This window comes from Falco naumanni, chromosome 3 (assembly GCF_017639655.2).
Source record: "Falco naumanni isolate bFalNau1 chromosome 3, bFalNau1.pat, whole genome shotgun sequence".
In the NCBI taxonomy this organism is placed as follows: Eukaryota; Metazoa; Chordata; class Aves; order Falconiformes; family Falconidae; genus Falco; species Falco naumanni.
In genome coordinates this window covers 34,235,477-34,256,793 of record NC_054056.1, presented here as the reverse complement: position 1 = coordinate 34,256,793, position 21,317 = coordinate 34,235,477, and the positions used below count along the sequence as shown (strand labels likewise).

General features: G+C 42.1%; 1 protein-coding gene across 1 annotated transcript in view; it reads right to left on the bottom strand.

The window, feature by feature from the left end:
• Positions 1–4,007: 4,007 nt before the first annotated feature.
• Positions 4,008–21,317, bottom strand: part of DENND3 (DENN domain containing 3) — a 44,613-nt gene continuing 27,303 nt past the window's right edge. The window contains exons 11-23 of the mRNA XM_040587029.1: positions 19,175–19,278; positions 18,695–18,876; positions 17,567–18,088; positions 16,455–16,717; positions 15,733–15,903; positions 14,750–14,879; positions 14,174–14,281; positions 12,809–12,948; positions 11,416–11,576; positions 9,708–9,841; positions 8,590–8,705; positions 8,323–8,460; positions 4,008–5,546 (exon numbers count right to left, since the gene is read on the bottom strand). Of these exons, the coding sequence (XP_040442963.1) occupies positions 5,346–5,546; positions 8,323–8,460; positions 8,590–8,705; positions 9,708–9,841; positions 11,416–11,576; positions 12,809–12,948; positions 14,174–14,281; positions 14,750–14,879; positions 15,733–15,903; positions 16,455–16,717; positions 17,567–18,088; positions 18,695–18,876; positions 19,175–19,278 (2,370 nt within the window). The 3' untranslated portion in view covers positions 4,008–5,345. The remainder of the gene's footprint in view (positions 5,547–8,322; positions 8,461–8,589; positions 8,706–9,707; positions 9,842–11,415; positions 11,577–12,808; positions 12,949–14,173; positions 14,282–14,749; positions 14,880–15,732; positions 15,904–16,454; positions 16,718–17,566; positions 18,089–18,694; positions 18,877–19,174; positions 19,279–21,317) is intronic.

Here is a 21,317-nt window from a genome sequence, read left to right as displayed (position 1 = left end):
GCTGTCGCAGGCCCTGCTGAGCAGCCCCAACCCTGCTGTGCCCTGCAGGATCAGGCCCTGTCGTGCACGCTGCCTGCACCCCACGTAGGCACCCAGCAGCGCTGAGACCTCATGCACTCCCAGACTCCCACTACTGCCCACTCCCCAGCAGCTCCAACCTTGCACGACACACTCATAAGCCCAGAGCTCACGGGGACATGGGATGTGACCATCTTCCAGGTGGTGACACCACAGACACACACCCTTGAGTTGGAGTCCCATGCAGTGGGCAGCCCTTCGCATCCTGAAAAGGGGCAGGGGGCAGCCACCCGGCAGGGAACTAGCCCTGGAGGGCCGTGGTGATGGATGGGGAGTTGCAGCAGGACAGTGGCCCAAATCCTAGGGCCAAGGGTGGCGGGCAGCCGCTGCCCCAGCTCCCAGCCCTGAGCAGACAGCATTTGCTTCCTTTTCTTTGGGCCTGGAAGGCTGCACTGGTGCAAAGTGGCATTTGCGCAACATCTTTCCTGACCTAACACCTGGGGTGGCACACGGGCCACCCACCCGCAGCCAAAAGTGGGGGACCCATGTGAGGTGCTGGGGCAAAGCACCACGGAGGAGGAAGTCACACACCCGGGGAAATCCTGCAGCTTACGTTCTACCTCAGCCTCCAAACGGCAGCTGACCCCAGCGCAGCTGGCACCCACTCAATGCCACACAGCAAAGACAGCCCCGCCACCACCCCCTGGGGAGAGGGCTGGGAACACAGTAGCTGAAAGAGATGCAGAAAGAGCAACAGAGGCAAGTAATTAAGGGGGGGGGGGGGGGGGGGGCGGGGTCTGAGGATGGGCTTTTGCTTCGCTGACTGTAGCAAGCTGACAGCAAGACAGGGTTCGGTCAGTACTGATGGCGAAAGGGAACTAGTCCTACAAATAGACCCGCAGAAGCCCGTGAATGCAGGCTGGAAGGAGAGGAAGGGGCCATTTCCCACCTTGCTGCACGGCCCTGATCAGCCAGCACAAGTCAGCCCGAATTTCCAAGCAGCTCCCATCTCCGCAGCAGAGTAATTTCTAGAAGCAAACACTGCCATCCCTTGGTTTGAATCACAGAATCCTAGAAAACCTCCAGCTGGAAGGGCCCCATAAGGACCATCAAGGCCCACTCCCTGCTCCTTGCAGGACTACCTAAAACTAAACCATATGACTACGAGCATCATCCAGACACTCCTTGAACTCTTGACAGGTTTGGTGCTGTGACCGATTCCCTGGGGAGCCTGTTCCAGTGACCAAGCACCCTCTCAATGAAGAACATTTTTCTAATGTCCCATCTGAACTTCCCCTGACATGGCTTCATCCCATTCCCTCATGTCCTGTCGTGGTCACCAGAGAGAGAAGATCAGCACCTCCCCCTCCACTGCTCTACCTCCCCCCCCCCCCCCCCCCCCCCCACGGGGCAGTTGCAGACTGCAATGAGGTCACCCCTCAGCCTTCTCTTCTCCAGACTGAAGAAACCAATTGGCCTCAGCCACTCCTCCTGTCTTGCCCTTGAGGGTTTTCACCACCCTCCTCTGGACACACTCTAATAGTTTATGCCCTTCTTCTACCGAGGCACTCAAAACTGCGTATAGACCTTGAGGTGGGGCCACACGAGCGCAGTGGTGGGACAATCACCTCCCTCCACCAGCTTGCTATGCTGTGCTTGATGCGCCCCAGGACATGGTTTTAGCTGCCAGGGCATGCTGGTAGCTCATATTGCCATCAACCCAAACCCCCAGAGCTTTCTACAGGGCTGCTCCCTGTAGTCCTCCCATGTCACCTGTCCTTGTTTCCAATCCATACTTTTTCCACCTAAGGAGAAGACATGCCAGCTGCCCCAGGCAGGAACTTGTCACCGTGGCCCTCTCTCCCTGGAGTTACCACATTCTGCCTGGTGGAGAGAGGACAGGGAATCCTCTGTCTCATGCCTCCTGGCTGCCTGACAGGCCTGTCCCAGGGAGGCCAGGCACGGTTCCAGTCGTCTGGTTCCCTCTCGCACTCCCTGATCCTCCTCAGCCTACTCCCCTCCTCCCGGTGCTCTGCCACTGAGTGGAGGAGTTCCTCCAGCCGGGCACATCTCCCACGGGAGCGCTCACCGCTGCTGGCTGGTACTGCCGTAAGAGCCGGGCACAGCCTGCAGCGGGGCACCGGGGTGGCTGCCCGTTCCCACCCGAGCTCTGTCTGGGCAGCTGCGTCAGTCACGGTGGGTGCAGAGCGTAGAGAGGACAGGGCCTTCTGCTGGGTGGATCCCACTGCTCCCTGTCCCAGCCAGCAGTCATAACACTCGTCCTGTACAAACTGCCGCCCTAAATGTCAGCTGCTAGTGCTCCCCAGGAGTTGCTTTGGGGTTTGGGAGGGTGGGGGCTTGCCTGCAGTGTCTTCTGGCCCTGTTCTGGTCTCAGCTGCTGTGCCATGACTGCAGGCTCCTGGCAGGTCTCTCTACTCCCCTGAAGTTCCCCGGTTGGGAAAAGTGGGGAAAAATCAGCAGCAAAAAGCAGCTGAACACACATTAGCCTGAACAGCCTGGCAGGATCCAGGGGCTCTGTCTGGTCAATCCACTCATAAATAGCTGAAGAACTTCTGTATTCGCATAGCAACCTCTGAGCGCTGTTTTGAGAGTGAGACAATTTCAGGTAGAGCATAAAACCTTCCAGTGTTTGTCAGCCTCTTTAAAGCCCTGACAAGCTGATGCTTTTTAATTGAAAAAGCTCAACAAAAGCTTTATAAAACTCAAGCCATCAAGCACGAGTAGTTACAGCGTCACTACTCACAGGAGTCCTTGTTACATGCCAAGGCAGCACCATGCTAAGCATTACATGAGCACAACCAGAATAGTCTCTGCCTCAAACAGCTTACTCCAGGGTGAAACAACAGCCAGACAGAGATCACAAAGTCACAAGCCAGTGTGGACTGCGCACAGGCAACTAGACCTGGCAATCTCTTAGTAAGCATCGCAACAAAGAGCTCAGAGGACCACTCAAGATCTTAGGATCCCTTCCCCCTATGCCTTCCCACCATCAAGGAGCCCAGGGGAAGTGACAGAAAATCCACCAAAAACTCAACAAAACCCTACCTCACCCTTCCTGCAGATTCATTTCCACAACTGCAACATTGTGGCAAAGCTGAAATGGTAAGTGAACACATACCTGAGTGTCCTCATGGCACTGGGAGAGACAGACCAACATGATGTTGTGCTCTTCATGTCAGTTAAATTGGTATTGCTGGTCCTCCTCCTGCTCTTGGGGACAGGTCAGTGTTCTTGACGGATTTTGTATCTCATGGTTTTGTCCGAGGTGGTTAAACTCTTCTACACACTGGTCTTCAACAGCTGGTATTAAAGAAAGCAGTGCTTTTAAAAAGGACATACCTACTCAGTAAATTATGTTCCTATTCAATAAATTACTTTGGAGTCTTTCATCAGTGAAAGAATTTATAAGCATGAAAATGGATATTTGCTATTCTTGTCACCTGACATTTTCACAAGCTGGGTACAAACCATTTGAGAAGGCAAAGCCAGGTTTAAGAAGTCTTGCAGGAATGAAAAATCAGTGATGGCAATGACAGCCAGGTGGCAGGTTGTTGTTCACCTCTGTAGCAAGTGAAATTTTATTAACAAGTTCTTTCTAATAATAATAAAGTTGTTGGTAGCAACAGCTCACATTTAAAATTTCACATTCCCTTTAGAATGCAGTTTTAAAATGTGGAGCAGAGCTGACATTTTCATCATTGTGTGTCTCTGTACAGAGAAATCTTTTGATTCAGTAAATAATTCATTTCACTTACCATCACCAGTCAGACAGCTGCCAGGACAGGAAATAAGGAGCCTGAAAGTTACAGATGAGAAGCTGATTTTAGAAAGGAGAATATGTAGAGGGAAAAAGCCAGGCAATTACTCCCCATAGTACACAAACAGGATGCAAGTGAGCACTAAAAATCATCATTCTTTTATCATGTATCAAGTTACACAGGAAAACAAAGAAAGTATAGAGACCAGAGTATCAATATGGTGTTTAATATTCTTAAATTGAAAAATAAAACAAAACTAAAAAGGTACAATTCCAGTTACCATCATATGATAAAACCTTTCATCAGTACATTGAAAGAGTTAGAAATATTACAAGGTGCATATCTCCAGTACTTTACACTTGTATTAGGTCTACACTGTTTCATATTTATTAACAAAAGTAGCAGCCCTTTTTTTCCTTTCTATTTACAATATTTAAAATATTGCCTTCCACTTTCCTCAGCACTGATACAGATAAAACTATTCTGTATATATTTATTGTTTTACTTATAGAGAATTGGCATAAATGGAAAAAAAGACGTTCATCAGGAAGCAGTTAGGGAACGCTAAAGAGAATCCTCAGACCACAATTTGATGATGCTCACTTCAGTAATCAAGGAGTAGTTTGATGACTCTGCAGTAGTTAAAAATTAAGCAGTTTCTACACAAAATAACAGCAGTTCCTCTGATTGGAGACTGTGACTGAAAGGAGGAGCAGCACAGGTTTGTTTGCACAGTAACTGAAAGATTGTTTCCAAAAGCAAGTATAATATATACAGAAACCACTTAATTTAAGTGCTTCAGATGAAAGAAAAAAAAAAGGTGGGGTTTTTTTTTCCAGAGAAAAAAAGACCAGTTAGAAATGTCAAGCGCTGTGCATCATTTTTAAAGAAGAAAAGTTTTTAAGTACAACGGTCATTAAAAAATATGCAAGTGTCTTGTCTGAGCAGCAGTGAGCTTTCAGTGCCACCAGGAAGAACCTGTCTGTGTTTACATTTGAAATACAGCACCATAAATATACATACAGGGGTAACGGACAGTCTTCCCAGCTGAATCTAGCTGCTAGGTCAGAAAGATACTCAGCATTCATAGTAACTCCACAAATCCAATAAATGCATTTTGTTTTTTCTTTTTGGTGATCGTTTCCAGCTATTATAGGCTGTAAACACAGTATCTAATTCCATTTTTTAGGCAACACATGCACTGCACAGAACGAGCTCCAGTAGAATTACTGAGCTGGCTTCGATGCTTTCGGTGCCACCTGGCCTATAACCCTGATCCTTCATATCACCACATGGCAAGCTGAATGCCAGTGACCCCTCTGTTCACATTTCTGTTTCTTTACCAAACCTGCAGGAGCAGCACAAGGTGCAAGGAGAGAGTCACTTCCATTTCGATTTTCTACAACGATGTAGGGATTAAAATAATTCAATAAATAGAAAACAGTAACACTGACAGGTGGTTGAAACATATGCAAAATGCTGGAGTAAACACAGCCTGAGGTCTTCACTTTTTTCCAGCACAGGTAAGACATATTTTGAATAGCTTCACTATTCAGCTTTCCAAATGGCAATCTTCCCTTCTTCCTTTCCAGAGCCGCTGAGGACGTATCTGTCCTCTGCTGAGCACAACGCCTTTACTGTATCAGCGTGACCAACCAACTCTTTCTCCACAGTCTTCTTCTGAGCACTGATCACATAGATCTTCCCTTTGGTTTTGCCTTGCAAACTTCCACTGCTGCCAACCCACATCTGGAATAAAACAAGACCAAACCACAATCATTTTCATTACTTCACATTTCAGGCTAGGACACAGTTGAGGAGTTTGATGTACCACATTGATACAATGAGGATTCTCTCTTGCTAGGCTGGAAAAAAAGAAACACTAAAAATGTCATATATAAGTATCTCCCCACCCCACCTCAAGTCTTTCTGTCTTCCCCACCCCGACTCCCTGATCCTCCTCAACCTACTCCCCTCCTCCCGGTGCGCTGCCACTGAGTGGAGAAGTTCCTCCAGCCGGGCACATCTCCCACGGGAGCGCTCACCGCTGCTGGCTGGTACTGCCGTAAGAGCAAGGCACAGCCTGCAGCGGGGCACCGGGGTGGCTGCCTGTTCCCACCCGAGCTCTGTCTGGGCAGCTGCGTCAGTCACGGTGGGTGCAGAGCGTAGAGAGGACAGGGCCTTCTGCTGGGTGGATCTCACTGCTCCCTGGTCTAGGCAGCAGAGTCATAACACCCTTCCCGTGCACCAACTGCTGCACAAACTGCCACATTGTAGCCCATCTGCCTGTCCCTGTTTCTAGCATTCCCCAGGGGTTTCCTTTACAGGTGGGGTGGCTTGCCCACTGTTGCCTCTGGCCCTGTTCCAGTCTCCTCAGCCGCTGCCATGTGAGCTGTGGGCTCCTGGCAGGTGTCTCTGCTCCCCTGAAGTTCCCCCAGTTCAGGAAACATCTCTGTGCATCACACTAGAGTGCTCCGCTGCTGATCGTGCCAGCACTGGAGCTGTTCACCTCAGCAACTCAACTTGCCTTTGGTTCCACGGACCCACTGCAGAGAATAAAACCAGAAGGTGTCACTTTACCACTGCATAAACCACAGCATGCCCATTTCTCCAGTGCTGTGTGCTCTGGATATCTGCTCTCTGCACTGCAAGAGCAGTGAAAATCGTGGGAAGATTAACTGCAACTATCAGGAGAAAAAAAACAGCTGTCTTATGAGCAAAGATGGAAAAAGCCAGGACTCCCTAGGCTGGAGAGAAGGCAGCTGAGGAGGGATCACATCAAGGTTTACAAAGTCACAAAAGTGCAGATGAGCAGAATGTAGAATCATTTTTCACATCCCACAGTTAAGAGAAGTAAGGGTCACATGTGGAAGCAAGTAAGAGTTCAGTTTCACTTAGACAAAAGTACTTCTCTGTACGTGGCTGGCACTGAACTTCTAGAAACAGCTGCTATGGGAAACTGTGGCACCAGCAAGTTCGAAATACAATCAGATCCACAGAGATCTGGTTCAAAAATAGCTAATAAATGGCTGAGACAGATGTGCATACTGTAGTACCCACAAACAAGGACCACGGATAGTGAGGGTGCTTAAGGGGAATGGACTGCAGGTACAGGCCAGGTTCACGTGTGCTCCCTACTTCACGCTGCTATTGCCAGCAGTAAGAAGCAGAATACAGGGTCAGATGTACCTGGTCTGGCGCAGCAGAAAAAACAGAAGCTGTGGTCACCCTGCACAAAACTTTGCACAAGGTAAGTACTCACTGCTGTGTATTAGCAATGCTTGGCAGCCAGAAAGCATCTTACTTCAGACAGGCACATTATACAAATGGTTTTGTCTCAGGTTTCTTAAAGACTAAAATCGGCTGGTTTTTAATTGAAGCACAAGCCTGTGGCAGACAACCCTACCAATGCTGTCACTAGCCTTTAACAAGCTGCAAGTTCATTCTTAGCAACTGCAACGATGTGTAGAAGAGGAGTACATGTGCTCCAGCTACTACAGCAGGCTCCAGACTCGTCCCTGGACAACCAAGGCTGCTGAGCTGTTGGCAGGCTAAAAGATGAGGTGCTGAACGCTCAAGTTCAGGAGACATTTCAGACAGGGGTATCTTCCAGTTGTTCCTTTGGTATCAATGAGCTGAACTACAATGGTAGTTAAGGTGGAGCTGTGTGAGGAGTAATTGAAAGAGAAAAGGAACACAGTTCTTAGGTAGAACAAAAGAGAGCTTAATGCCTTGGGGTTTCCAAACAATCCTCTTAACCCCCTGGGTTAAATATATTCATCTCTACTTTGAGGAAGGATGTATCAAAAGGTTTTTCTATTTTAGTTCACAAATCTAACCAAGGGCTGAATACACAGAGAGCTTCCTTATTTCATGAGGCACTTCATGAAAAAGATCATTTTTGAGGAAGGAAGGAGGAAACACCAAAGATTCAGATAGTTGCTTTCCCAATAGATACATCTTAGCTATTTATTTGTAAGTTAACCCAGAACCTGTCCATGTGGTATCACAACTACAATCATTTGCACCGCAACAGGTATGACAGGAACACAAGATGCTAAGGTAGGAAGCCCTTGGCTCCTTTTGTCTCTGTTGAGTTACAAATGTGGTAACTAAACAAGAAAAAGGTTATATATAAAAACAGGCTAGCTAGCTGCCATTTACTGTTTGTCTATTAATCTTTTCCAAGGCTTAGTCTTTGGAATCCTGAGATTAAATATCAACAAATCTAAATGTTCAGTTTCTACAGTTCCTCGAAAACGTTAATAGCTAATAAAAGTCACCACACATTTAATTATTGATGAGGCTTTTGGCTTGAGAAGCATTTTAGGCTATACCTGTAACAGCCAGTTGTGGCAGGCAGTCATTAGCTTCTGATTTCAAAGGGGAATCAAAGTTCCAAACCAGTACATATGGCAAACACCCAGTAAGGACACTAACCAATGACAGCCCGTCAGAGCTGCAAACAAACAAAACTTCAGCAAAGAATTCCACAACAGGTAAAAACAGTCCAAATGTCTCTCACCTGATTTTTAACTCTTATCATACAAGTAATCTCAGAGCAATCCTGAAGATTAATCTTTTGAGGTGTACTTGAAAAGTCTTTGGTGTTCCAAATATACACGTCACTACTTCGCGAGTAAGACGCCCACACTTCATCTCTCTGAAGCACAGAAAGATACATTTAACATGAGTACTGCTGACAGGAGGTATATTGCAATAAGTAACTATGGCTTGTAATGCCACATAGTCATGCTTCCTTTAAACTCTATTATCAGTTTAGATATAATACCTCAGGAAAGAGCTGGAAGCACAGAAAGTAGGAACACACATCCTTCAGGTGATGCTCAATTTTCATCTGCAGCTGATATTCATGAGTTGACACTACAAGTATGCAACTCCGAGTACCTTCAATGTTAAAAATAAAAAGTTAGTAACAGAAGTGCCAACTTCCTCCATCTCTATATATCATGGAGAAAAAAGGCTAAATAAAATGGATGCATCTAACTGTCTTGTTTCTCAGTCAACAGTGAAATTTTTGAGGTACTTCTTCCTGGTTTTCACAGTATCCGTTTTCCAGATCGTTCTTTCTCCAAACACCAACTTCTATTCTGCAGCGCATACACTTATTAGTTTAGAATCCAAAAACAATTGAGAAAAAATCTCCTTAAAATTAGGACATCTCATACTTGAGAACTTAACGAGAATAATTATTTTCATCTACAGAACTGAGACCAAGTGTCTGTGCTAAAAGGTTAACAGAGTTGAATCCTTACTCTACTACAGCACCAGCAGCATCACTACTGCCCATAGCAGGACCAGGATCTCCCAAGTCGTTAGCTGCTGTTAAGATATGTTTGGATCCAGGCTCTTGCTATGGCAGTACTGAGAATCAGTGCAAAATTCTTGATCCAGTCACCATTTATGAAACAACTTCAAGGTGATCTTTTACCCTAGCAAAAAACTTGCCTTTGTTCATCTAAATTCCTACAGAGGGAATGAGAAATTTCTACAAGTAGCCAAAATGCAGGTCTGAGGATTACCAAGCCAGACCAATACCATAAAATCTAGCTGAAATATCAAAAAAAATTTGCAACTGCTATGGCCCTCTAGACTTCAAAAGGACTTTTCCATTCCAGTTTACAGGCATCACTAGGGGAGGCGAGAAAAATACAGTGTAGCCAGAAGTCACACCCTGAAGTAGGGGCAATACCTTGAGGAGCGATCCAAGCTAGCCATCTATGCAAGCGTTTTGGAGGCCTTACCTACACAAGGGTGCTTAAATAGAGAATGGGGAAAGAATATCATGTACATATAAGTCTGAGTTTGAGATTCATGTATTGTTCTAATAAAACAGCGCATTATGTGAAGATGTAGGGTTTTTTTTAATTATTTGAGAAGTGAACTTACAGCACCACAGTTGGTCATTATGAAGCTTGATAGAAGTGAGATTTTGGCAGGGCAGCTGAAAGATGTGATTAACTTTCAGAGTGCTGATGTTCCAAGCAATAACTGTTCCATCTAAGCTGCTCGAGTATGCTTCACTGTTTGTACAGATTAAAAGAAGAGTATAATATACATTCATGTTCCAAACAGAGCACATCCACAGAAGAGACTCACTTGCAAAATAACCAATTTTCAGTGAGCCAAATTAATGTTCCTCATTTCAGAGACTGGAATAGTAAAGCACCGTAATGATTTCAAACAGACTGAAGTCCAAGAGTCTTCAAGGCCAGATACTGTAGTTCTTTTACTAGCAAACAATTAGACTGGTTCAATTCTTTAAAACAAGGTAACCAGAGTCTTGAGTGCACAGAAGCATGTCCATCCTGTGCCCACATGCCTAGGGAAGGATCTAAACTTCTTTTCTTCCCTCACTGTATTCTAGGTAGCTGGCTCTAGACAGCTGAAAGTGCATTTAAGCAATGAACAGCTCTGGGTCGCAACCAGGCATCCAACTTTCAAGCTGCTTATGTCTCCTAGTATTCCAGTAGAGGTACCTTTCTCTTCTTAGGAGTGTACTCTGTATCACTGGAAACACTGCAGGCTAATTCAGAGCTCCAAGTGAACTGGAGTACATGTTACATCATGCATGAGGAGTTAAGTACAACAAAAACTTTCCCTATAATTATCCCGAACATTGTTGCCTATAGGATTTTCTCTTTTTCTCTCAAGTTAGGACAAAACCATCTCAGAACTGTTTGTTACTGCACCTGAGAAAATAAACTATAGTATTTTTTTTCTACCCTTAACATCTGTTGTCTTCAGATGAGAAAACCTTTTTCGGAAGGTTCCAACAACACCTAAGCAAATTCTGCCTGAAACCCATTAGCCTGCTGCACCAATGGCAGAGCTACGGCTGATGTCTGGTCTGGCCTGGGAGTTGCTGCTCCCATGGGAAGACAACAGGTTAAGGCCTCCAGCCAATCTCTTCCCGGTGCTACCAAAAGATCAAAAGCATTTTGTCTTAACAAAACAATAAATGTATTTTTTTCTTTTACAAACAGGCAGGAAAATCTAGAAGCATGCTGTAAACACCTAGTTGATGATGTGTTCAAAGCAGAAGTGAAGTGGTCTTTAAACTGCATCTGTACTGATTCATCAATGGATGCTGCCAATTCCTGGCTGCTCTCATCCTCATCCAAAAAAGCATTCCTTTGTCCTCTTTGTTCCAAAGTACATAATGGCCTTTCTTTAAAAAGGAAATTCTTACTTTACCATATACAATATGGGAGCTACAAAAACAGGCTAAATGAAGGCTTATGTTAGCAGAATAAGCTCCCCTGTTTAAAACAATAAATTCTTTCCAACATCTAGGAAGATCAGTCATTGGTTTCCTGTGTGGGCTCCTTTTTCTTTGCCACAAGTTAACTTTTTGCCCTTGTTTCAGTCAAATAATTAAAGCACAACATATATCATTTGGATCTTTAACTAGTCCTCTGCTGACTGCAGGCCAAATTCTCTAGGCTGGTGAATACTATTCTAGCTACATAAATGGCTTTCTACTCAACCACGGGAAGATTTTCCACATGTCTGTGTCTCTTCTGGCGGGTACAGACATCCTTCACATTTGCTCGTATATGTATTTTTAAGAAGAAAACACAGTAATTAAATATACCTGGGTATTCCATTCTTTTTCTCCACAATGATGTCTGTAACATCAGAACGATGATCATTTAGTTGCTTATTACAAGACATACTGTGGGTGTTGATAATATAAATAATGGAGTCTTGAGAACCAATCCACACTTGACTCTGTTCTACCATGACCATACAAGTCTAGAGAGAAAAAGTAAGATTAAATAAGATCTAGAAGAAAAAACACTCTTTAACATAACATGGAAAAAATTTGTATTAAGATGCTAAAGTTTTCTGGTGATTACCATATAAGATCAAGACTTGGTGCTCCAGTATTATATCCTTTTCTCTGCTCTATTAAAAATGAGAGAGCACAGATCTCTGCTGAGTTTATTCTTCCGTAAATACAATTAATAATGTACCTTGGTAAATGATTCAAAGCTGTTTTTTCTGACCCAAACAAAGTAAATGTTACAAAGTGCATCAGGGGAAACCACAGAAGTTAGCGTACTTCTCTGTTCTGTACTGGAAGCCATCCTGTCTGATATAAACATACTTCCTACTTCAGTTTGAAGTAGTGTCTAAGAAAACACTGTCTTCTCCTCTATTGACTCCAGGACATACTTCCCTCATTCAGCTGCTCTTCATTTCTCTCCCTCCTGAGTCCCACCAGTTCCAAACTTCCGTCCTCGTTTCTTTCTCTTCTTTATAACAGGTCGGTATCTGACTCTTCTCCTGGATTTCTATCTTCCCTCCGCTCAGCTCTTCACCATCAGCCTTTCCTCTCCCTTTCTGACTCTTTCCCACACTCACCCACAGAGATGTTTCACATAAGTACCCTATCCAATCCCTTTCTCCTGCATGTTCTCTCTACTGCATGTTTTTCACTCAGTCCACAGCTCTGGTCAGCTTCCCCTTTCATCAAAACAGTTATTCTTTTCAGGTGGCCTTTCACAAGCAACAATCTTTAACCTGCAGGTTGTGTCATCTTCTTTTAGAGCACTGTCTCTCTTTCAATATCATCCACCTGTCTTCCTTATACCTTTCCCCAGTTTCCAGTTCTTCAGCACAGGTGACACTTCATCTGTTCTTAGGGCTCCCCTTCTCATCTTCTCTTTATATTGATTTTCTTATTCCTTCTCCTCAGCTGTTTCAAACCTGCCTTCCTGCCCCATGAACGCAGGCCATTAGGCCAGCAGGCTTTCCCAATATCCAATTCATCACTTCCACCAGTTGACTCGTTTCATTATGGACCCACCTTCTCTCCTTTCCTTTCTTCTCAAAAATCTCCATTTCTCCAGGTTAACTGAGGCCCAAAAATCTCAACTGTTTTTCTACAACTTTTAAAAGAATGACAGCAATTCAGGGTCGTACAGGCTATAGCAACAAAAGCACCAAACTAAAGCAGCAATCGCAATGTGTGTCAGTCTTACCAGTTTAGAGTGGCCCATTTTGAAACAGTGCTGTTGAATAGACCAGGTAGATGCATCGAAGACCACCACCTTCCCCTCATTTAAAGCACACCATAGTTTGGGATGAGCATTGCCAGGTCTTTCTGAAGGGTCAAGATGTCCTAGAAATAAAGCAGAGAAGATGAGAGAGATACAAGAAAATAAACCACTTTTGCAGATGTGTGGGAAAACCATTATTAGGCAGAGCAGCTTTCTAACAAAATACATCTGTATTCTGGAACTCACATCATCAGCATACAACACAGTTCTCACAACGCATTTGTGCTTGTTCTCATCCATTTGTTGAGCTCACCTGATGATTTAATCTTACACTTCAAAGTTATTCAGAGCAGAGGCAATGTTTTTCGTTGATAATGTACTTAGCTAACTGGGATTGCCGGAAGGCTTTTAAGCCCTATGAAATACAACTAATAAATCTACTCATTCTGCCTGCTCCATTAGAGCTCCACTTTGTAGCATGAGGTTTCTAAGAAAGAAAAGCACCACTGAACCAACCACCACCCACCCACACAAAATTGCTCCTTCCCACTTTAACGCTGGAATTCCACTAACTTTCCCCTTTCATCTCAAATTGCCCAAATATCAGGAATCGCATACGAACTTACATCAGAAGACTAGCAAGGTTATGAAGCTAAGAGTTAGGAACTTCCAGAACTAAACTGCTATCTAAATTCATGCCCACTGCACGCAGTCCTTAGCTTTGGGGTTGGGTTTGTTTTTTTTTTTCCTCTAATGCTTTTTGAGTTAGTCAGATATAAATGTGCCAAGTATCACCAAAAAGCTCACAAGGAAATTGATAGTGCTTTCTGCAGGGATGGATTTAAATTACATGTGATGAACAGTACGTTAAATCACATAATATACAATGAAAGTCATGGGCATATAGGTCTGCCTGGGATTTCAAGAGGTGGTACGCTATTCCCTGCACTGTTTCAAACATCCCCATATGACTCTACTGAAAAATAAAAAAAATTAAAATGAATATTGATCAATAGTGGAGCATCATTCACCACCACCCCCTGCTCAATAAATAAGGCAGAAGTCTTAATGGGAAATCAGCACATTAACACATAATTGAGGTCTACTATAAGGCATATAAACACAGGAAGACAAATTAAGACTGTGAAAGCTATGCCTTGGAGTATCTTACTCCAATTATTACCGGGTTTTCTTTAATGATTTTCTGCTTTAGTATTCAACACACAACCAAAGCATGTCAGAATGTGAACAAAATCAGGCAGTTATAATACCAAGTGTTATGAGATAACATGCTTTATAGACTAATTAAAGCTGGGCTAACATAAAGCAAGCAATACATCACATTACCTGGTGTATAAAGCAAGACATCTATTGCCTGTGGAAATGTCTCACCAGCTGAGGGGTTGATCTTGTGCTTTAATGTCTCTGAAGTTGTTTTGGGGACCATCATAGGCACTAAAACAGATTTTTAAAAGGTCATGAAGCGCACATTTAAGCCTGAAATAGATTCTCGTGAAATAAGAATTCTGCACCATTTATTCACATTTCTCACTTTTCTTTCCCTCTAGCCTTAGCTGACTGGGAGAGTCCAAACACCATTTGTATGAATTCTGGTGGCAGAAGCATGCATACAACACCCAAGCAGTCTAAACAACCAAAACAAAAACACTGCATCCAATATGGAGACATACATACCAACTAAGGTTCTGATGCACAGAAGAAAAAGAAAACAACAAACAAAACCCTCAACCCTAAGCTTTCTAGTAATACTATTTAATAAGCTATATCTGTGAAAGTGCAATCAAGACTAACATATTTTTATATTTCTACAGAAAATCAGTTTGAAAAACAGAAGATAAACAGAAAGAGCTGAGACACACGATACAACAGCAGCAGGCTTTATATCATTGCCATGTGACTGACCTTCATTTTTCATCCTGTCAAAATAAGACAGTTTAGAGGCTGCATATATGGTTTTGGAGGACTGCAGGGCACCAACCACAGCATCCATCAGAAGAACATTTGTCAATGCTTGCTGAATATACTGAGGATCCTAAAACCAAAAATCTTACTGTAGTTTATCTATTGCTCATTATTACAATCTCCACATTCAACAACACGTCTTTCTTAACACAAGCACTGACCAGTTGCTGCCCTGCAGCATAATTCATGCAACTTACAGTGAAACCACGCTTCCACATTACATGTTGCACTCCCAAGAAAGGGCCTGGAGCAGGGAGTCAAGAGCCAGTGTAAATTCATTAGACTGGATGAATACTTCAGATCTGATGTAATCTTGATACAGATGTGCCAATGAAACCATATGAATGGCACTGATGGAAAACATACAGCAGACATAGGATGGGTACCCATTTTCAGGCTAGATCTTTCTTCACAGGAGGGAATTACACATTATGCTTCCTTCCCGAAAAACCACCAAGCTATATTTTCACTGTTATATTCAGCAGTCATGAAGAATCATGTAGTTTAAGTGAAAACCCTGCTTCTGTGGCAGAACACATTTTGCTCCATTCGTTGAAAGATTCTACAGTCACCAGGGTCCCAGCATGGCCAAATTCTTTCTACACATTATATTTTGAAACAAGGTAAGGAAAATTTTCTGTTAGTTAGGATCATTACTCTCATATGTTGTTAGCTTCAGAAACTACTTCACAGAATTGGTGAGTAAATCAAAAGTTCTGTGCCAACGAGTAAGAAAAAACAATCTATAACTTTATTTCTTTCCTTTTTTTATTATTCCAGAAGTATTCTATTTAGAAGCAAAATTTAAAGTTTTTTAGCTATTTTTTGCTGGAACTTAGACATTCTAAGATTGATACATGAATTATTTAGACCAGAAAGCACATAATTCATACTTATCTGGTTAGAAATCCCCATATTTATACCTTGTGATCATCTGCCATTTTCTTTCCAGCCCACATTTCTTTCACTATCAGGTACCAGAGATCACACTCAGTTTTAAGGTTAGCTTCAAAGACTTCTTTTTTATAGAATGTTTTAATCCTCAGAGTAGGTATTCTCAAAAGAAGGAAAGCTACAGTTGTGCTCTTAACATCCTAGAAAGGTATGGGAAAAAAGAAAACAAGGAGGATGTATCACAGATAAGGGGCAGCACCTACCCCTACAGGGCAACTCTCTATTCCTAACTATAGCTAATAATTTCAATTGTCCATACACACCGTTAAGCTGAGATGGTTTTATGAAAATGTAAGTTCCAGACAGCATCATACAGACTTCACTCTACAGTGGATACAAGCTTCACTGACACCAACAAAATAAATTCAAATAAGCACACTTACAGCTCGTGTTAAACTTCTCTAGCTCTATATCCCATGTGCTGCACTGTGCACATTTCTGTACATTTAGAGGCTACAACCTCTAGATTTTTATTCTATTTCATCCTAGCACCTAGCAAACCATACTACATCACCTCTGATGTTTTTGGTCCAAAGACTCAGAATTTTATCTAATCACTCGTAGGTTACTGACTTCAGAGGTTTCCTACACTCCTTACTGAAACTAAGTTGAGAGACAGATCATTTTGCAGAATGGAACATGGCTTATATCCATAGGCATGCAAGAGAACAAGAAGTTACGTGATGCTCACCTCTATATCCCTGAAAGCAGCAATCTGGACATAGCCAGGATGTCCTCCTTCAGTCAAAAGGAACAAGCGCTTTTGGGTCAGAGCTATTTTTCCTACACCATAGTTAGTTTTAACTGAGCAGGATAACTTGTAGACACATTCATTTTTATCTAGATGTTCTATTACTGTTGGTGGTAGATTCACCTCTTGAGCTTCTGCTTCAGTTTCTTTCCAGTAGTTGTAGAAATCTCTGAATGTTTCAGGATCAATTTGTTTCTGACGTCCTAAAATTTTTTTTAAATTGCAACAGTTGAAGACTTCAGCAATAGTTACTCCAAGTAATTAATTACTCTAAAAGTTCAAGTGTTTGGACAGCAGAATCTCAAGCAAACACGAATTCTTGTGAGATGCTACCTCTGGCTTCAGAAAGTCTTGCTATTTTGACCAGTGTTTAATCCTTCATGGCCACAAAATACAACAGTTACCAGGATAATGAGGCACAGAAGTTAATTGTGTAGTATTTTATAAAAGCACCCTCAAACTATTTTTTTTTAGAAATCAATCACAAGATTCAGATCTCATTCAGGAGAAAAGAAAATTCTCTCAAGTTTATACAAAACCTCTCCTTTTGCTATGATGACCATCCATGAGGAATTTAACTGTAGCTACTTGAATTCTGGATTTTGTTAGTTTATTTTTAACAGACCACCATCTTGTCATGTTACTTAGTGGCTTTATAACACAGAGCTATTTTCCATTAGGAGAGTTTGTATTCACTTCACTCATAATCTACGTCAAAGCAGAACTGCACACCATCAGATCATAAAACTACCTCACCTACACAACATGAAAAATTGAAAATTGTGTGCCCAAATATAAGTAGACTCGTCGTCTTCATTGTGGATGCAAGTATAGGCATTCTTGAATACATTAAAACTATTCTCTGTAATTATCCTAATTAAATAAAATTGTCCATAAAGCTCACATATTGTGAGTTTTCAGAGGCCCAGAAAATGTTGAATAATAATTAAAGTCAACTGGAGACAAATTTTACTTTGGTGCAATAACAATTTTGAACTTTTTTTTTTTATGAACCTATGTAGACGGTCACTAAAAATGTATCTTATACTCACCTACTGTTAGGGCATCAAATAACCGATGTATAGTGTCTATATCTTTGACAATCCCAGATTCCTGGATTCGCTTCACAAAATCATCAAGTTGCATGTGCGTTTTTGGTAATTCAAAATTTTTTACATGATCATCTATTTTCACAACTTCTCTTTGTTTTTCCATCACTCGACTTATCAGCTTCTTCAGCTCAGGTTTGCGGTCTGCTTGCAAACGCTCAGAAGGAGGCATGGTTTCCACTATTTTTCTTACAAGATCAGTAGGGAAAATTCTTAAGTCTGTTTTATCTAGGTTCTGAAAGTCAGAAAGCGCATTTAGTAGTTTCCCTTGCATCAAGCTTATAAGTCCCCGGAGGTAGAAGTACCTTGCCAGCAATGCTGAGTTATCAGGTGGTAAGGTATTTATAGCTTTGCTGAGATGATTGAAGAAGTCTGTATAGTAGGAGTGAACACACTGGAACATCAGAGGAAAGTGAATTTCTGGAATTTTGAACATACTGACTGATTTGGAGGGCATTCTCAGAGCTAAAAACAAACAAAAAGTACATTAGTTAGAATAAGCAGTGAGTAAAAGTGCAAGTATCTTCACAACCAGCAATACTATAAACAATAAAAAGAATCCCCATCACAGCAACAAGCAGTTACATCACGTGAAATTCAAGTAAGATTACAGTTGTGCTAAGGACACAAATATATTTCTATGTCCACTGTTCTTACCATCAGAATATTCCCACATCTGATAATGCCAATTCTGGGAAAGAAAAAAGAAAAACAAAAAAACCCCAACATGCAGTTTTATTAAGACTCACCTTGTTAAACAGTGATAAGCCTATGTTTAAAGGTAATGGAGAACTAGACATAAGGTGGGCGAGGACTAAACATGGTCACTGCCCCAGGAAGCAAATCTCCATCAGTCCTATTGTGACCAATCAGTCTTTTGTCAATCAGGCACAGCAAAAGTTACAGCAGGCTGCAGACTGATTTAACATGCAAGAAGCACAGATGCAAAATGACTCAGCTCACCAGTTCTTTACAGCATCTGACCCTGTTTCTGTGAAAATCACTCAAGTGATGTCACCCATAAAGACAACAGAAAAAACACTGTATTTGTTCAACACATCCTTCTCTTACCAACTCCTGTTTCTATTCTTTGAAGTGAGGAATTTCTCGTAGGGCCCTCTGGCAGCTTGATATCTTGGAGATTAGGCATACTGATTACCATACGCCTATTAATTATGCGCTGTGGATTAAATCGTTTAGAAGCCATTTTCTCAATAGTCAGTCTTCTCGGGCTATGAAACATCAAGTTTAATCTGAGAAAAACAAAGACTATATATAAACTATATCATTAAAATTCAGTATACATACACACTAAATTACTAAATTATTATTTTTTGTATAATAGTATTAAATTACAATTATAGTACCAATTTACAATTTCAACAGCCATTGCTGGACAGGTTCATATCACCCTTGTAATAAAATGGCCTATCAATTAGCCATCATCTTATTCAAAGATGACCTAATCTCATACCAATAGAGTCAAAAGGACTTATATCACTGATACGAACAAAAGAGTCAAAATCAGAATAAGGAATAAGAAAACTTTACCTCTCCTCTTCAGACTGGGTACTCAACTCAAGTCGAGCAAAAGCATCCATCTTTCTGTTCAGACGAGCTTTAAGAAAAGAGTGAAACATGTAGGTCTCTAAAACCTGTGAGACACAAACTGGTTAACCATGGATCATTTACAAATTACATTTTTCTTAGCATTTTTTTCTCATTTTTATTACCTTTACGTATGCAAAGCTGAGAACAGCAATCACAAAACCAAAAATATTTGAAAGCTTCAACAATGGAAAAACTAACTCAATTTCCATTCACCTTCCGTACTTTCACAATACTTGCCTAGTGGCAAACAGTAATCTCAGACTGCCCTCAAAAAGATGAAACAAAAAAACCCCAAAGAAATGTTAAGCAAAACAGAGTTTTAGCTACAAGTTTAACAGAATCTTTTCTGCCTAAGTGCTGATAATATTGTCTATGATTTGGATTAAGAAGTTTGTGACACTATAAATTAACATTATGCAATCAAAGTAAAATGACAAGAGAGGCATCTTTACTCCTGCTAACCACCAAAATTTTTCCCTGCCCAGGTAATTATCGTAGTTTTATCCAGAAATAATTCCTAAAAGGTCAAATTGCTATTGTTAGGATAGACGACGCCATAAAAAATAACAAGTGTGAATTAAAAAGAGTGGAGAGCTATCACCTCTCACCACTGCAAATTAAAACAAGATGAAAGCTAGAATTTGAGGCAATACAACATATGTACTATATAACTGTTAGTTCTAGCACTGGGCTTTTAGCATTGTTTGACATAAATAACTCTGAAAACTAATCTGTTTAGCAAATCAAAAGCAAATTTCATCAGGAGACAATATTGTCATAACCAGGAATCCCATCTTTATGTTTATACAACCTCTAGGCTTTAGAAACTTACTGACAGACAGCTGTATCTTTGAATGTAACTATGAAAAACTACTATGATTAACGATACATCCCAGAGGCTTGCCTAAAGTACCCTAGTTAGTCTTGGAGTTTATCACAAGATCAAAAAAACCACCAAACCAACCCCCAAAAAACACTGATCAGTGTATTTCTATGATGTTTTTAAAAAGCAAATGAGAAAGATTCATAAGTAACCTAGATACTCTGAAATTAATACAAATATTTCACCAACAAATAAGCTATTCTTATTCAAGATGCCGCTTATCAATCCATTTGAAACGTATCCTGTAAAATGACATCTACAAAGACATTAAGATTTCATAGAATCATAGAATGGTTTGGGTTGGAAGGGACCTTAAAGATCATCTAGTTCCAACCCCCTGTCACAGGCAGGGACACCTTCCGCTAGACCACATTGCTCAAAGCCCCATCCAGCCTGGCCTTGAACACTTCCAAGGATGGCGCATCCACAGCTTCTCTGGGCAACCTGTGCCAGTGTCTCACCAACCTCACAGTAAAGAATTTCTTCCTAATACCTAACCTAAATCCACTCTATTTCACTTTAAAGCTGCTCCTCCTTGTCCTGCCACTACAGATCCTTGTAAGAAGTCCCTCTGCAGCTTTTTGTAGGCCCTTTAGGTACCGGAAAGCTGCTCTCCCCAGAACCTTCTCTTCTCCAGGCTGAACCACCACAACTCTCTCAGCCTGTCTTGATAGGAGAGGTGCTCCAGCCCTCTGATCATCCTTGTGGCTCTCATCTGGACTTGCTCCAACAGGTCCATGTCCTTCTTGTGTCGAGGGCCCCAGAGCTGTATCCTTCAGGCAGTACTCCAGGTGGGGTCTCACCACAGCAGAGGAGGAGAATCACCTCCTTCAACCTGCTGGCCACGCTTCTTTTGATTTGGCCCAGGATACAGTTGGCTTTCTGGTCTGCAAACATATTACTGGATCATGTTGAGCTTTTTGTCCATCAGCACTCCCAGGTCTGTCTCCTTGTCGCAGCACTCTCAAAACTAGCCGGCTGCAACAAGGCTTTTACCATCCCATACCAGGTTAACTTCAATAAGTAGCTCCCACACCTTGCCCTGGCACAGCCACCAATCCACCACAAGGTTTCAAAAGTTCATCTACTGTACATGCTGTTTCTTCATCCTCTGTGGGCCAGTCCACCCTGTTTCTTGCCTCTGCTGCGTCCGGATTCTCTCTTCATCCAGGCTCCTCTTCCAGCCAGCCTCTCCTCATC